This window comes from Salvelinus namaycush, chromosome 32 (assembly GCF_016432855.1).
Source record: "Salvelinus namaycush isolate Seneca chromosome 32, SaNama_1.0, whole genome shotgun sequence".
NCBI lineage: Eukaryota > Metazoa > Chordata > Actinopteri > Salmoniformes > Salmonidae > Salvelinus > Salvelinus namaycush.
In genome coordinates, this window is record NC_052338.1 from 24,901,632 (window position 1) to 24,920,348 (window position 18,717).

Sequence of the window (18,717 nt, forward strand, 5' to 3'; positions counted from 1 at the left end):
GAATATACTACAATGTTTTATTGATATCAAAATACTACTTGTATTACAGAGCAAGCGGGAAACTTCATATGACACCAATGTTTGCTTTGTTGCACCTACAGATAAAACATTATGGAGTTTTAAAGAAGGGTAATGCCTCGAACACACCTACAGCATCGTTGCGCAAAATGGTACGCAGCATCATCTGGATATGTGTGCAACAAAAGTTCAACATTCACCTTCTGCTACCATTTCTGTCAAGCCGTCTACACATACAGTTTGATTCATACGTTCGTCAAATCCAACAGATGCACCACACAGAACGCACTGAAACTGCCTCTGGAACGCAATGCTGCAAGGCAAACGCAGCATTGCGCAAATGAATGTACTTCTGGTGTACCAAAACGCAATGACGCTGTTGGTGTGAGGCCAAAATGTCATAAATATGCCAACTTTGGTCAATTATTTCTCAATTATGCTTTTAGATACATGTCAAATATATGTCAACAGTCCTTCCTTCCTCTAGGACCATTCTATAGATTACATTGTGAAAATCCCCAAGATCCTGGTCTCTTTTTGTGTGGGTTTCGTGAGGAATCACTCTATTGAAGTATAGCTGAAACGTGAACCACGCGTGTATCACCATCCCTTATGAGCTTTCATTCTATATTCAATATGATGGAAGTGTCTTAGTTTATCAGAGAGGCGACATGTTTATTGTATAGCTTCTGTATATCTGGGCCCATGGGAAATCTCTTTACTGATGGATCTTATACCACTGACTCAGTAGCTGACTAAATGAAGTGTGTCCCCTTGGGCCCTGGTCAAAAGTAGTGCACTTTATAGGGAATAGGGTACCATTTGGGGCGTAACCTTAGTCAGTAGAGGTAAACTACAGTTCAAGTTCACGTTTCCATTACTCACATGGCAGTCTTAGACACTGGAATGTATGGAGACAACGTCAGGAAATTGAAAATGAAAAACAAGTGAAAATAGAATCTAAAATACAAGTGTGCAGTATGTGTTTGCTAATTACCTCAATGCCAGGCGAGGGTTGGTTAGTCTTGGTTTGATAACCATAAGAGGACCGGAGGGAGTTATGTCTCCTTTGTTCTCATAACCTCAGGGATTATATATGTATAGATTATCATGCAAGAGATCTTCATAATAATTGATGATTCAGTCTCAGCTCTTTAAACCTTGTATGCCCTGATACTGCATTAAGACCTAAAAATGCAACTCTGAACTTGAGCATTTGTCAGTCGAACTGTAATTGTTGCAAAATCTTTAGAAATTGTGCTTTTCCCACTTAAGCATCCAAACAGCCACTGTCCAAAATCTCTGGTAGGGAAAACCTCCAATTTCCAAAATCTCTGAGGGAGAACAGTCGATGTGTCTCTCAAACACAAGGCTTACGTCCTTTCTCCTCTGTTCCTCTGTCTTTACAGCCAGTGAGAACTGCCATGACTTCCACCCCATGTTCTTCACCCACGACCGCTCCTTTGAGGAGTTCTTCTGCATCTGCATCCAGCTGCTCAACAAGACCTGGAAGGAGATGAGGGCCACCAGCGAAGACTTCAACAAGGTGAGGGTGGACTTGCGGTAGGGGGAAGTTGCCCCTAGACGATGATCTTGGATTAGTTAGCATTCCTCCCCGCTAATGGTTAAGGTTAGGATGGGGGAGAGGAAGCTGATCCTAGATCTGTACCTACAGTAGGTGAAACTTCACCCCGGAGAGTTAACTTTATGCCTATATCCATTTGACTTTCCAAAGGGTAATGTTTATTCCTTAAAGGAAGGCTAGCTACTGTAGGATTTCAGCTCTAATATAATTAATAACACATGGTCCTCTGTGGGTCGGTTGATAGAGCATTGCTAAGATTGTGAGGGACAGCTCTTGGGGAATTGTGGGGGAGATCTTGGAGGGCTGGTGGGAGATCTGTCGACGTGCCCTTGAGCAGGGCGTTGACCCTGGTTGCATCTGTATGTCGTTCTGGATGGGAGGTTGTTAGATGACTAATGTGATGTGATGTAGTTATTGAGCAGCTTCACTGCAAGTATATTGTATGTTTTTTAAATATCCAATACATTTTTATTTTTTTTAAGATTGTGAGTTCGATTCCCGCTGGGACCACCCACGCGAACATGTACAGTTGAAGTCGAAAGTTTACATACACTTAGGTTGGAGTCATTAAAACTTGTTTTTCAACCACTCCACAAATTTCTTGTTAACAAACTATAGTTTTGGCAAGACATCTACTTTGTGCATGACACAAGTCATTTTTCCAACAATTGTTTACAGACAGATTATTTCACTTATAATTCACTGTGTCACAATTCCAGTGGGTCAGAAGTTTACATACACTAAGTTGACTGTGCCATTAAACAGCTTGGAAAATTCCAGAAAATTATGTCATGGCTTTAGAAGCTTCTGATAGGCTACTTGACATCATTAGAGTCAATTGGAGGTGTACTTTTGGATGTATTTCAAGGCCTACCTTCAAACCCAGTGCCTCTTTGCTTGACATCATGGGAAAATCAAAAGAAATCAGCCAAGACCCCAGAAAAAAAATTGTGGACCTCCAAGTCTGGTTCATCATTGGGAGCAATTTCCAAACGCCTGAAGGTACCACGTTCATCTGTACAAACAATAGTATGCAAGTATAAACACCATGGGACCACGCAGCCGTCATACCGCTCATGAAGGAAACGCGCTCTGTCTCTTAGAGATGAACGTACCTTGGTGCGAAAAGTGCAAATCAATCCCAGAACAACAGCAAAGGACCTTGTGAAGATGCTGGAGGAAACGGGTACAAAAGTATCAATATCCACAGTAAAACTAATCCTATATCGACATAACCTGAAGGCGCTCAGCAAGGAAGAAGCCACTGCTCCAAAACCGCCACAAAAAAGCCATACCACGGTTTGCAACTGCACATGGGGACAAAGATCATACTTTTTGGAGAAATGTCCTCTGGTCTGATGAAACAAAAATAGAACTGTTTGGCCATAATGACCATCGTTATGTTTGGAGGAAAAAGGGGGAGGCTTGCAAGCCGGAGAACACCATCCCAACCGTGAAGCACGGGGGTGGCAGCATCATGTTGTGGGGGTGCTTTGCTGCAGGAGGGACTGGTGCACTTCACAAAATAGATGGCATCACAAGGAAGGAAAATTATTTGGATATATTGAAGCAACATCTCAAGACATTAGTCAGGAAGTTAAAGCTTGGTCGCAAATGGTCTTCCAAATGGACAATGACCCCAAGCATACTTACAAAGTTGTGACAAAATGGCTTAAGGACAACAAAGTCAAGGTATTGGAGTGGCCATCACAAAGCCCTGACCTCAATCCTATAGAAGATTTGTGGGCAGAACTGAAAAAGCGTGTGCGAGCAAGGAGGCCTACAAACCTGACTCAGTTACACCCATTGTTACACCCAACCTGACTCAGTTACCCATTGTGGGAAGCTTGTGGAAGGCTACCTGAAACGTTTGACCCAAGTTAAACAATTTAAAGGCAATGCTACCAAATACTAATTGAGTGTATGTAAACTTCTGACCCACTGGGAATGTGATGAAAGAAATAAAAGCTGAAATAAATCATTTTCTACTATTATTCTGACATTTCACATTCTTCAAATAAAGTGTTGATCCTAATTGACCTAAGGCAGGACATTTTTATTTGGATTAAATGTCAGGAATTGTGAAACTGAGTTTAAATGTATTTGGCGAAGGTGTATGTTAACTTCCGACTTCAACTGTATTCACACATGACTGTAAGTTGCTTTGGATAAAAGCGTCTGCTAAATGATTATTGTTATTATATTAGCTCTGTAATTCTACTAATCAGCTGCGCCTTAGGACCTTGATTGGTTGAATCTGGTGTGGAAGAGCAGACCTAAAGAAATGCATTACACTATAAGGTGTTTTTTTTTTAGCTCTTCTGGCGGTGCCGTTGAGGAACTAGAGAAACGCGCTTGTAGTTGTTTTGATTGGAACACAACCCTGCATCACCGCCATCACATAATTACTGTTGTTTTGATTGGAACACAACCCTGCATCATCGCCATCACATAATTACTGTTGTTTTGATTGGAACACAACCCTGCATCCCCGCCATCACATAATTACTGTTGTTTTGATTGGAACACAACCCTGCATCCCCGCCATCACATAATTACTGTTGTTTTGATTGGAACACAACCCTGCATCATCGCCATCACATAATTACTGTTGTTTTGATTGGAACACAACCCTGCATCACCGCCATCACATAATTACTGTTGTTTTGATTGGAACACAACCTTGCATCCCCGCCATCACATAATTACTGTTGTTTTGATTGGAACACAACCCTGCATCACCGCCATCACATAATTACTGTTGTTTTGATTGGAACACAACCCTGCATCACCGCCATCACATAATTACTGTTGTTTTGATTGGAACACAACCCTGCATCACCGCCATCACATAATTACTGTTGTTTTTTAAGTAATCTGGGTCAAGTGGGCATAATTTGAAAGCCGGTTCTATTAGCAACATGACTAGCTAAGTTATAAAATACGATAATATATTGTTAGGCTTTCACAATGCAATTCAGGGAAACCGATTTGTAATTTTGGTGCGCATAGAAAGTAGATATGAGTGCATTCAGGTGTGTGTGTGCTGCAGTACATTTTCTTCACAATACCACAAACAGGTTAATTCTGTTCAGGACAAGCCAGGGTATAACGCCATGTCATCTTGTAACTGTACATCAAACATAGTGATCATAAACATTGACACTGTGTCTGACATGAGTTTTATGATATGGAAATGTGAAGTGCACATTTGGACTCACAGGTGTTTGGCTTTCTTTTATGACATCAAAGCAGTATTCATTATAATCCTCAACATTTCATCTTTCAAAACACACAGAGTCCTCGTAATTTGTCAGTCAAGACCCATACAGAGCTGTGAAGCGCAGAGCCAGAGCTCTGACGTCATGTATAGCATGTTACTTACTGTACAGCCACTGCGTTCCAATTTAGAGGTTTATCAGTGCCCAACTGCCATTTTCAACCCGTATACTGGTACGAGTGTAAAGGCCTATGATGCTCTGGATAAGAGCATCAGCTAAATGACTAAAATGTAATTATATACTGGGTGGTTCGAGCCCTGAATGCTGATTGGCTGACAGCTATGGTATATCAGACCGTATGACAAAACATTTATTTTTACTGCTCTAATTATGTTTGTAACCAGTTTCTAATAGCAATAAGGCACCTCTGGGGTTCGTGGAATATGGCCAATATACCACGGCTAAGGGCTGTATCCAGGCACTCTGAGCTGCATTGTGCGTAAGAACAGTCCTTAGGTGTGGTATATTGACCATATACCACACACCCTCGGGCCTTACTGCTTAATTATAATGTACAGGAATAAGAAAGTATGTGACTTCTGTAAGAGTTTGTGATGTCACTATTTCATGTGGAGTGGTGGGCTCTAGTCTGGACATATCACGGTGTTGGGCAGTAATGCAATTACAATTATGATAATCACACATCATAAGGCTTGGCTTGCGTACTGCATGGAAGTTTTTATAATGAAGGCGCTGCTGTAATGCCTATATAAAGCCAAGCTCAATGTGCAAAAAATGATTAGGATGCATAGTCATGATGCGTCCCAAATGGCACCATATTCCCTACATCATAGTACACTACCTTTTACTAAAGCCCATCAAAAGTAGTGCACTACAAAGGGAATAGGGTGTCATTTGGGAAGTAACTGTGGAAATGCATTTCTCAATGTCAAATCAAATCAAATTGTATTTGTCACATGCGCCGAATACCGTGAAATGCTTAATTACAAGCCCTTAACCAACAATGCAGTTCAAGAAATAGAGTTAAGAAAATATTTGCTAAATAAAAAGTAACACAATAAGATTACATAACAATAACGAGGCTACATACAGGGGGTACCGGTACCGAGTCAATGTGCTGGGATACATGTTAGTCGAGGTCATTTGTACATGTATGTAGGGGTAAAGTGACTATGCATAGATAATAAACAGTGAGTAGCAGCAGACAATGCAAATAGTCTGGCTGACCATTTGATTAATTGTTCAGGCTTATGGCTTAGGGGTAGAAGCTGTTAAGGAGCCTTTTGGACCTAGACTTGGCACTCCGGTACCGCTAGCCGTATGGTAGCAGAGAGACCGGTCTATGACTTGGGTGACTGGAGTCTTTGACAATTTTTGGGGCATTCCTCTGACACCGCCCAATATATATTGGTCCTGATGGCAGGAAGCTTGGCCCCAGTGATGTACTGGGCCGCACACACTACCCTCTGTAGCGCCTTACGGTCGGATGCCGATCAGTTGCCATACCAGGCGGCGATGCAACCAGTCAGGATGCTCTCAATGATGCAGCTGTAGAACTTTTTGAGGATCTGGGGACCCATGCCAAATCTTTTCAGTCTCCTGAGGGGGAAAAGGCAACGTCGTGCCCTCTTCACGACTGTCTTGGTGTGTTTGGACCATGATAGTTTGTTGATGTGGACACCAAGGAACTAGAAACTCTCGACCCGCCCTGTCGATGTTAATGGGGGCCTGTTCGGCCCTCCTTTTCCTGTAGTCCACGATCAGCTTCTTTGTCTTGCTCACATTGAGGGAGAGGTTGTTGTCCTGGCACCACACTGCCAGGTCTCTGACTTCCTCCCTGTAGGCTGTCTCATCGTTTATCGGTTATTAGGCCTACAACTGTTGTGTCGTCAACAAACTTAATGATGGTGTTGGAGTCGTGCTTGGCCACGCAGTTGTGGGTGAACAGGGAGTACAGGAGAGGACTAAGCACGCACCTCTGAGGGGCCCCAGTGTTGAGGATCAGTGTCACAGATGTGTTGTCTCCCCAGATTAGTTTTCCTCGAGGTGTGCATTATTTTAGGAGTGATTTTGAGTGGTGGGAGTGAGCTCATCGCCTAGGCTTTCAAATTAAATTATTCATCGTTGTTGTCTGACATGAAATACACATTGGATTCCTCCATCAGTTGGTCTCACTGCTCATTTAACTCCTGACTTCAGTAACAGGCAGACAGTGCTGTTTTATTCAGATAAAAACATTTATTTTCAACACACACTTCTGAAGAAGTCTGATTCAGTCACTGTGTCTGAAGAAGTCTGATTCAGTCACTGTGTCTGAAGAAGTCTGATTGAGTCACGGTCTCTGTGGGTTTCTTTGACGGACTGTCGGATTGCAAAGAAAATGTAAACTTGCGTGGTGATATTGGAAACCCAAGCCAATCAGACCAGTATTCTATCACAGCATCACATGAACATTCCCTTGTTCCTGTATGGTAGACTTGCTGGTAGACTTGCTGTTTTCAGAAGATCCTCAAATGACTGTCGGACTAGATGTATTATTTGTTGTAGTTTTGTACAGTATTGATTAACCACCAAGCTCCACTGTAGCTTCAACACCCTATCTTGTTTTGAAGCATCAGGGTGTGAGTCATTGTCTGTGTCCCAAATGGCATCCTATTCCCTATATAGTGCTCTGGTCACTAAGTAGTGCACTATATGGAGAATAGGGTGGCATTTGGGACGCACACCAGTTGTGTAACATTGCAGTGAAGGCAGGAACCCATCTCTCCTGAAACGGCACAGTCTGTATGTGTTTTTTTGACAACTTTGGTCAGCATTACCAGGCCTATCTCACCATCTCACAAAGCCCTGTGATGTATTCCCCCCTATACTCTTCTCTCAGCCATTCCGTACCACCCTGTCATATTAGGATGTATACTGTACTATACTGCCTGAAGGTGACTTTATAATTGGGGATAAGCGCTCATTCAGCGCTTTTGAGCGCATTCAGGGCAGCATTCAGCGCTTTTGAGCAGCATTCAGCGCTTTTGAGACAGTGCTTGTGCTGGGGTTGCGTCTGTTTGTCAGGAGCAGTTGGTAGACAGTATACTGGGTGTTGGTCAGCATTGCTCTGCTGTAGACGTGATGCCAAAGAGATCCTTTCAGGTTTTGTTAGCCTGCATGATAAGCCATCAAAAAAGTGTAGAAAGAAAGGCTGATGTACCAAACCTTTACAGAACCATCAAAAAAAGTGAACCACCTTATAGGGGTGGACTCCGAAAGATGTGGCGCTCTTTTTCATGGTCCTTCAAGCCAGATAAGAACAGATTATGTGTAAATAACTTGGTACACTGCTCAAAAAAATAAAGGGAACACTTAAACAACACAATGTAACTCCAAGTCAATCACACTTCTGTGAAATCAAACTGTCCACTTAGGAAGCAACACCGATTGACAATAAATTTCACATGCTGTTGTGCAAATGGAATAGACAACAGGTGGAAATTATAGGCAATTAGCAAGACACCCCCAATAAAGGAGTGGTTCTGCAGGTGGTGACCACAGACCACTTCTCAGTTCCTATGCTTCCTGGCTGATGTTTTGGTCACTTTTGAATGCTGGCGGTGCTTTCACTCTAGTGGTAGCATGAGACTGAGTCTACAACCCACACAAGTGGCTCAGGTAGTGCATCTCATCCAGGATGGCACATCAATGCGAGCTGTGGCAAGAAGGTTTGCTGTGTCTGTCAGCGTAGTGTCCAGAGCATGGAGGCGCTACCAGGAGACAGGCCAGTACATCAGGAGACGTGGAGGAGGCCGTAGGAGGGCAACAACCCAGCAGCAGGACCGCTACCTCTGCCTTTGTGCAAGGAGGAGCACTGCCAGAGCCCTGCAAAATGACCTCCAGCAGCCCACAAATGTGCATGTGTCTGCTCAAACGGTCAGAAACAGACTCCATGAGGGTGGTATGAGGGCCCGACGTCCACAGGTGGGGGTTGTGCTTACAGCCCAACACCGTGCAGGATGTTTGGCATTTGCCAGAGAACACCAAGATTGGCAAATTCGCCACTGGCGCCCTGTGCTCTTCACAGATGAAAGCAGGTTCACACTGAGCACATGTGTCAGACGTGACAGAGTCTGGAGACGCCGTGGAGAACGTTCTGCTGCCTGCAACATCCTCCAGCATGACCGGTTTGGCGGTGGGTCAGTCATGGTGTGGGGTGGCATTTCTTTGGGGGGCCGCACAGCCCTCCATGTGCTCGCCAGAGGTAGCCTGACTGCCATTAGGTACCGAGATGAGATCCTCAGACCCCTTGTGAGACCATATGCTGGTGCGGTTGGCCCTGGGTTCCTCCTAATGCAAGACAATGCTAGACCTCATGTGGCTGGAGTGTGTCAGCAGTTCCTGCAAGAGGAAGGCATTGATGCTATGGACTGGCCCGCCCGTTCCCCAGACCTGAATCCAATTGAGCACATCTGGGACATCATGTCTCGCTCCATCCACCAACGCCACGTTGCACCACAGACTGTCCAGGAGTTGGCGGATGCTTTAGTCCAGGTCTGGGAGGAGATCCCTCCACCTCATCAGGAGCATGCCCAGGCGTTGTAGGGAGGTCATACAGGCACGTGGAGGCCACACACACTACTGAGCCTCATTTTGACTTGTTTTAAGGACATTACATCAAAGTTGGATCAGCCTGTAGTGTGGTTTTCCCCTTTAATTTTGAGTGTGACTCCAAATCCAGACCTCCATGGGTTGATAAATTTGATTTCCATTGATAATTTTTGTGTGATTTTGTTGTCAGCACATTCAACTATGTAAAGAAAAAAGTATTTCATAAGAATATTTCATTCATTCAGATCTAGGATGTGTTATTTTAGTGTTCCCTTTATTTTTTTGAGCAGTGTATAAATGTACCGTTTATGCTTTCTGTGAAATATCCCTGAAGTATTCAGACCCCTTGACTTTTTCCAGATTTTTGTTACGTTACAGCCTTATTATAAAATGGATTAAATATTAATTTTTTTCAGCAATCTACACACAGTACCCCATAACGACACAGTGAAAACAGGTTTTTAGAAATGTTTGCAACTTGATATATATATTTTTAAACAGAAATACCTTATTTACATAAGTATTCAGACCCTTTGCTATGAGACTCGAAATTGAGCTCAGGTGCATCCTGTTTCCATTGATCATCCTTGAGATATTTCTACAACTTAATTGGAGTCCACCTGTGGTAAATTCAATTGATTGGACATGATTTGGAAAAGCACACACCTGTCTATATAAGGTCCCACTGTTGACAGTGCATGTCAGAGCAAAAACCAAGCCATTAGGTCGAAGGAATTGGCCATAGAGCTCCGAGACAGAATTGTGTCAAGGCACAGATCTGGGAAAGGGTACCAAACTTTTTCTGCAGCACTGAAGGTCCCCAAGAACACAGTGGCCTCCATCGTTCTTAAATGTGAGAAGTTTGGAACCACCAAAACTCTTCCTAGAGCTGGCTGCCCGGCCAAAATGGGCAATCATGGGAGAAGGGCAGGGAGGTGACCAAGAACCCGACGGTCACTCTAACATAGCACAACCATCTCTGCAGCACTACACCAATCAGGCCTAGACCTCAGTAAAAAGCACATGACAGCCCGCTTGGAGTTTGCCAAAAGGCACCTCCAGTAAACACACTCAGACCATGAGAAACAAGATTCCCTGTTCTGATGAAACCAAGATTGAACTCTTTGGCCAGAATGTCTGGAGGAAACCTGGCACCATCCCAATGGTGAATCATGGTGGTGGCAGTATCATGCTGTGGGAATACTTTTCAGCGGTAGGAACTGGGAGACTAGTCAGGATCGAGGCAAAGATAAACGGAGCAAAGTACAGAGAAATCCTTGATGAAAACCTGCTCCAGAGCGCTCAGGACATCAGACTTGGGGCAAAGGTTGATCTTCCAACAGGACAACGACTCTAAGCACACAGCCAAGACAACACAGGAGTGGCTTCGGGACAAGTCTCTGAATGTCCGTGGCCCAGCTAGAGCCCGGACTTGAACCCGATCGAACATCTCTGGAGAGACCTGAAAATAGCTGTGCAGCAACACTCCCCATCCAACCTGACAGAGCTTCTGTGAAGAGGAATGGGAGAAACTCCCCAAATACAGGTGTTCCAAGCTTGTAGCGTCCAGTTTTTGCTTTGTCATTATGGGGTATTGTGTGTAGATTTATGAGGAATAAAAACTTTTATCAATTTTACAATAAGGCTGTAACGGAACAAAATATGGACATAGTCCAGGGGTCTGAATACTTTCCGAATACACTGTATACCATGACATTGTTGAATACTTGTTTCTGATTGGCTTGAAGGGCATTCTAGAGTCCTATATATTTACTTTGATTAATTAACGAACCATCTGTTGGCTCCTGAAGCTGTGTATGACCTGGTTTCACTTTCACACGCACCTCTCATTTAACAAATGACTGTACTTTATATGGATTATTATTGTAACAAATGCACTGATCTGGTCAAATTATAAAGCATGTCAAGATATGTTGCATGAATTCACAATGGAAATACAATGAAATCGAAAAATTTTGGAATTTTTACTCTCACAATTTCACACATTTTCAACATATATTTTCGCCATTCTATACTTGACAAGCAGTTAGTTCCCATATTCCACCACTTGGCATTATGCCTACCCATGGTCATGGCTGTGCGTAAATGTATGCACACTCTCAAGCAACGTTCATATTGATAAATCTCACGCCTTGCGTGGAAATGATCCCACGCATGGTTTACGCACAGATTTGAGGCCCCGGGGCCAATTGTCTTTGGCACCCTTCTCCAACGGAACTGATGCTACACATGGATCTGCTGAGAATGAATCACACACACTCACATTCACACCTCTGGGGCCAGGAATTTTAATATCCAATCAAACACACCACTTTCTCTTGACAAGATGAGAGTGATTCTTGATTGAATAAGGATCGATTATTCCTCCCTCCCTCCCTCCTTACCATCCCTCATGTCCCTGGTGTTTGTGTAGACGGTGAAGACAGGATAAGAGGAGGAGACTGTGTCACTGAGGGTCGTTCACAGATCTTTTGGGGGGCATGTGCCCTAACTATTAAACAGGGCACCCCTGAACCGCGGTCATACACTCATTGAGTATTTATTACTTAGATCATTTATTTACAGAAAAGGAATAGATGCCCACATCTTAATGGCAAATTAAATGAAAAATAAATAACCCTTAGTTTCAAATGCTTAAGTCTTATTCACGTTACTAAGAACAAAAAAATATCAAAATAATACAAATAATAACATATACAACTCTGAGTAAAGTATTTTGCACAACTATTTTGAACTGCTGCATTATTTCACAATGACCAACACAATTCCAGTCAAAATACAAGATTGTGAGAAATACTGTAGCCTACCATGACTATACCCAACCCAACTCCATTGTTGCCACTATGTATCCTACCTGAATGAAGCTTTGATTCAGTGGATGAAGTATTGAGAAGCAGGGATGTTGAAGGTCACTTCAGGGTTACAGCTGCTGATCTACACGTCCTAAACATGCCAGGAATAGAGCAAATTAATGGAAGAAAATTAGAAATACTGTAGCCTACAATTACTATAATATCTGTCCCTCTGCCCTCCCTAAATCGTGTCATTGAGCGGTTCAGCAGACTTTTAGCCTACCATAACTGGCTACAAGAATATTGCAGCTCTGTGGGTGTAATATTTATTGACAATTTTGATACCTTCTGGAAACAAAGCTTGTATTATAAGGAGAATGGTATCCAACCAAATCACTTTGGTTCCTGGATCATTTCACAGAATTATAAGGCTGTGTTGAGACAATAACTTATCAATGACCCAAGCACAGCTCATTTAATCCCTACCATCGTGTCGCTGAGTTGTCATAATGCTTCAGCAAAGTACATTATCCCAGGGGCGTTGGAAGACAATGTAAAAAAAATTTTTTTTTTAAATAGTGTTATACCAGATACAATGCTATTTTAAAGTAAACAAATTGACAACAGACTTTCAGCACGCTTATAGGGAAGGACATTCAACAAGCACAGCACTTACACAAATTACTGATGATTTGGCTGAGAGAAATTGATAAAAGATTTTTGGGGGCTGTTTTGTTCGACTTCAGTGCAGCTTTAGACATTATCGATCATAGTCTGCTGCTGGAAAAACGTATGTGTTATGGCTTTACATCCCCCTGCTATATTGTGGATAAAGTGTTAACTGTCTAACAGAACACAGGTAGAATCAGGAATTCCCCAGGGCAGCTGTCTAGGCCCCTTACTTTTTTCAGTCTTTACTAACGACATGCCACTGGCTTTAAGTAAAGCCAGTGTGTCTATGTATGCAGATGACTCAACACTATACACGTCAGCTACTACAGCGACTGAAATGACTTCAACACTTAACAAAGAGCTGCAGTTAGTTTCAAAATGGGTGGGAAGGAATAAGTTAGTCCTAAATATTTGAAACTAAAAGCATTGTATTTGAGACAAATCATTCACTAAACCCTAAACCTCAACTAAATCTTGTAATAAATAATGTTGAAATTGAGCAAAGTTGAGGTGACTAAACTGCTTGGAGTAACCCAGGATTGTAAACTGTTGATACAACAGTAGCTAAGATGGGGAGAAGTCTGTCCATAATAAAGCGCTGTTCTGCCTTCTTAACAACACTATCAACAAGGCAGATCCTAGAGGCCCTAGTTTGGTCGCACCTGAACTTCTGTTCAGTCGTGTGGTCAGGTACCACAAAGAGGGACTTAGGAAAATTGCCATTGGCTCAGAACAGGGCAGCACGATTGGCTCTTGGATGTACACAGAGAGCTGGTATTAATAATATCCATGTCAATCTCTCCTGGCTGAAAGTGGAGGAGAGATTGACTTCATCTTGTATTTGTAATTGACATATTGAATGCACCGAGCTGTCTGTTTGAACTATTGGCACACAGCTCGGACACCCATGCATACCCCACAAGACATGCCACCAGATGTCTCTTCACAGTCCCCAAGTCCAGAACAGACTATGGGAGGCATACAGTACTACATAGAGCCATGACTACATGGGACTATTCCATATCAAGTAACTCATGCCAGCCGTAAAATTAGATTTAAAAACAGATACAAATACACCTTTGGAACAGTGGGGATTGTGAAGCAACACAAACAGGCACAGAACATGCATACACACACACGATAACATACGCACTATACACACACGTACACATGGATTTTGTGTTGTAGATATGTGGTAGTAGAGTAGTGGCCTGAGGGCACACACTTAATGTGTTGTGAATGTATTGTAATGTTTTAAATTGTATAACTGCCTTTATTTTGCAAGACCCCAGGAAGAGCAGCAGCTAATGGGGATCCATAATAAATAGAAATACTTTACTATAGCTTACCATTCCCTAAATAAGCCAGTAAAGAAAGCATGGTGAATCACTGATGATGACTAATAATGTTGTTATTCAGCAGAATCCTTAGGCTTCCATATGTTACAGTTGACAAAATGTCTAGCTGTATTACTAGATTTGTCTGGGGCAGGGATTTAACCACAACTTGCAGGCAGTGGGTTTAGAACAGCAACGACCCAAAAAAAGGATAAAAAATGTTTTGGGGGAAATTATACCACCACCCAAAAGGGCACTTTGGAGACTGGGGGGGAAAAGGGCCTGTCCCCTGTACAGAAAGAGCCCTATCTGTACACGTTTCTGGTCTCACAGAGGAAGAGAGGAGGCGACTGTCTCACTGAGGAAGAGGATAGTGTCTCACGGAGGAGGGGGAGAGGAAGAGCAGAGGAGGAGAGGAGGAAGAGGGGAGGAGTGGCTCACTGAGGAGGAAGAGGAGACTGTCACTGATGAGGAGGAGAGGTGGTAAAGAGGAGGAGACTGTCACTGATGAGGAGGAGAGGTGGTAGAGAGGAGACTGTCACTGATGAGGTGGTAGAGAGGAGTTCACTGTCACTGATGAGGAGGAGAGGTGGTAGAGAAGAGAAGAGAAGGCTGTCACTGATGAGGTGGTAGAGAGGAGGTCACTGTCACTGATGAGGAGGAGAGGTGGTAAAGAGGAGGAGGCTGTCATTGATGAGGAAGAGAGGTGGTAGAGAGGAGAAGGCTGTCACTGATGAGAAGGAGAGGTGGTAGAGAAGAGAAGGCTGTCACTGATGAGGTGGTAGAGAGGAGGTCACTGTCACTGATGAGGAGGAGAGGTGGTAGAGAAGAGAAGGCTGTCACTGATGAGAAGGAGAGGTGGTAGAGAAGAGAAGGCTGTCACTGATGAGGAGAGTTGGTAGAGAGGAGAAGACTGTCACTGATGAGGAGGAGAGGTGGTAGAGAAGAGAAGGCTGTCACTGAGGTGGTAGAGAGGAGGTCACTGTCACTGAGGAGGAGAGGTGGTAGAGAAGAGAAAGCTGTCACTGATGAGGAGGAGTGGTGGTAGAGAGGAGAAGGCTGTCATTGATGAGGAAGAGAGGTGGTAGAGAGGAGAAGACTGTCACTGATGAGAAGGAGAGGTAGAAGAGAAGGCTGTCACTGATGAGGAGGAGAGGTGGTAGAGAAGAGGAAGAGAGGAGGCTGTCACTGATGAGGAGGAGAGGTGGTAGAGAAGAGAAGGCTGTCACTGATGAGGAGGAGAGGTGGTAGAGAAGAGGAAGAGAGGAGGCTGTCACTGATGAGGAGGAGTGGTGGTAGAGGAGACTGTCACTGATGAGGAGGAGTGGTGGTAGAGGAGACTGTCACTGATGAGGAGGAGTTGTGGTAGAGGAGACTGTCACTGATGAGGAGGAGCGGTGGTAGAGAAGAGGAGACTGTCATTGATGAGGAAGAGAGGTGGTAGAGAGGAGAAGACTGTCACTGATGAGAAGGAGAGGTGGTAGAGAAGAGAAGGCTGTCACTGATGAGGAGGAGAGGTGGTAGAGAAGAGGAAGAGAGGAGGCTGTCACTGATGAGGAGGAGTGGTGGTAGAGAAGAGGAGACTGTCACTGAGGAGGAGGAGAGGCGGTAGAGAAGAGGAGACTGTCACTGATGAGGAGGAGAGGTGGTAGAGAGGAGGAGACTGTCACTGATGAGGAGGAGAGGTGGTAGAGAGGAGGAGACTGTCACTGAGAAGGAGGAGAGGTGGTAGAGAGGAGACTGTCACGATGAGGTGGTAGAGAAGAGGAGACCGTCACTGATGAGGAGGAGAGGTGGTAGAGAGGAGGAGACTGTCATTGATGAGGAGGAGAGGTGGTAGAGAGGTCACTGTCACTGATGAGGAGGAGAGGTGGTAGAGAAGAGAAGGCTGTCACTGATGAGGTGGTAGAGAGGAGGTCACTGTCACTGATGAGAAGGAGAGGTGGTAGAGAAGAGAAGGCTGTCACTGATGAGGAGGAGAGGTGGTAGAGAAGAGGAAGAGAGGAGGCTGTCACTGATGAGGAGGAGAGGTGGTAGAGAAGAGGAGACTGTCACTGATGAGGAGGAGAGGTGGTAAAGAGGAGACTGTCACGATGAGGTGGTAGAGAAGAGGAGACCGTCACTGATGAGGAGGAGAGGTGGTAGAGAAGAGGAGGCTGTCATTGATGAGGAGGAGAGGTGGTAGATAGGTCACTGTCACTGATGAGGAGGAGAGGTGGTAGAGAAGAGAAGGCTGTCACTGAGGTGGTAGAGAGGAGGTCACTGTCACTGATGAGGAGGAGAGGTGGTAGAGAAGAGAAGGCTGTCACTGATGAGGAGGAGAGGTGGTAGAGAGGAGAAGGCTGTCACTGATGAGGAGGAGAGGTGGTAGAGAGGAGAAGACTGTCACTGATGAGGAGGAGAGGTGGTAGAGAGGAGAAGGCTGTCACTGATGAGGAGGAGAGGTGGTAGAGAAGAGGAGGCTGTCACTGATGAGGAGGAGTGGTGGTAGAGAAGAGGAGGCTGTCACTGATGAGGAGGAGTGGTGGTAGAGGAGACTGTCACTGATGAGGAGGAGCGGTGGTAGAGAAGAGGAGACTGTCATTGATGAGAAGGAGAGGTGGTAGAGAAGAGAATGCTGTCACTGATGAGGTGGTAGAGAAGAGGAAGAGAGGAGGCTGTCACTGATGAGGAGGAGTGGTGGTAGAGAAGAGGAGACTGTCACTGATGAGGAGGAGAGGTGGTAGAGAGGAGGAGACTGTCACTGAGGAGGAGGAGAGGTGGTAGAGAGGAGACTGTCATTATGAGGTGGTAGAGAAGAGGAGACTGTCACTGATGAGGAGGAGAGGTGGTAGAGAGGAGGAGACTGTCACTGAGGAGGTGGTAGAGAGGTGGTAGAGAGGAGGAAGAGAGGAGACTGTCACTAAGGAGGAGGAGAGAAAGAGAGGCCTGCTGCTGTGCCAGACTGGAGAACAGTCATAATGTACCCATCAGCACATATAGCCATTGCCATCCTTATGACACAGAAACATGTGGAGCAGAGTTCTATTTAGAGATGGTTCTGAACATGTTACCGGTGGTCATTCTGGACATGGCCCTTCTGTTTGTCTTGTGTAATCATTTGACCATGGGTGACATCCATGGTTTGTCTGTGGGTCATAGAAGGCATAGACTAGAGCAGTATGCATGTTCCCTATAGCAGAACCCAGTATGCATGTTCCCTATAGCAGAACCCAGTATGCATGTTCCCTATAGCAGAACCCAGTATGCATGTTCCCTGTAGCAGAACCCAGTATGCATGTTCCCTGTAGCAGAACCCAGTATGCATGTTTCCTGTAGCAGAACCCAGTATGCATGTTCCCTGTAGCAGAACCCAGTATGCATGTTACCTATAGCAGAACTCAGTATGCATGTTCCCTGTAGCAGAACCCAGTATGCATGTTCCCTGTAGCAGAACCCAGTATGCATGTTCCCTGTAGCAGAACCCAGTATGCATGTTCCCTATAGCAGAACCCAGTATGCATGTTCCCTGTAGCAGAACCCAGTATGCATGTTACCTATAGCAGAACCCAGTATGCATGTTCCCTGTAACAGAACCCAGTATGCATGTTCCCTGTAGCAGAACCCAGTATGCATGTTCCCTGTAGCAGAACCCAGTATGCATGTTCCCTGTAACAGAACCCAGTATGCATGTTCCCTGTAGCAGAACCCAGTATGCATATTCCCTATAGCAGAACCCAGTATGCATGTTCCCTGTAGAAGAACCCAGTATGCATATTCCCTATAGCAGAACCCAGTATGCATGTTCCCTGTAGAAGAACCCAGTATTCATGTTCCCTATAGCAGAACCCAGTATGCTTGTTCCCTGTAGCAGAACCCAGTATGCATGTTCCCTGTAGAAGAACCCAGTATGCATGTTCCCTGTAGCAGAACCCAGTATTCATGTTCCCTGTAGCAGAACCCAGTATGCATGTTCCCTGTAGCAGAACCCAGTATGCATGTTCCCTATAGCAGAACCCAGTATGCATGTTCCCTGTAGCAGAACCCAGTATTCATATTCCCTATAGCAGAACCCAGTATTCATGTTCCCTGTAGCATAACCCAGTATGCATGTTCCCTATAGCAGAACCCAGTATTCATGTTCCCTGTAGCAGAACCCAGTATGCATGTTCCCTGTAGCAGAACCCAGTATGCTTGTTCCCTGTAGCAGAACCCAGTATTCATGTTCCCTGTAGCAGAGCCCAGTATGCATGTTCCCTGTAGCAGAACCCAGTATGCATGTTCCCTGTAGCAGAACCCAGTATGCATGTTACCTATAGCAGAACTCAGTATGCTTGTTCCCTGTAGCAGAACCCAGTATGCATGTTCCCTGTAGCAGAGCCCAGTATGCATGTTCCCTGTAGCAGAGCCCAGTATGCATGTTCCCTGTAGCAGAACCCAGTATGCATGTTCCCTATAGCAGAACCCAGTATGCATGT

At 44.6% G+C, this 18,717-nt stretch overlaps 1 protein-coding gene across 2 annotated transcripts in view; it reads left to right on the forward strand.

The window, feature by feature from the left end:
• elmo1 (engulfment and cell motility 1 (ced-12 homolog, C. elegans)) overlaps nucleotides 1–18,717 on the forward strand; it is a 216,818-nt gene that overhangs the window by 144,555 nt on the left and 53,546 nt on the right. For both annotated transcript variants that reach the window (XM_038972332.1, XM_038972331.1), the window contains exon 16: nucleotides 1,428–1,564. In XM_038972332.1, coding sequence (XP_038828260.1) covers nucleotides 1,428–1,564 — 137 coding nt within the window. The remainder of the gene's footprint in view (nucleotides 1–1,427; nucleotides 1,565–18,717) is intronic.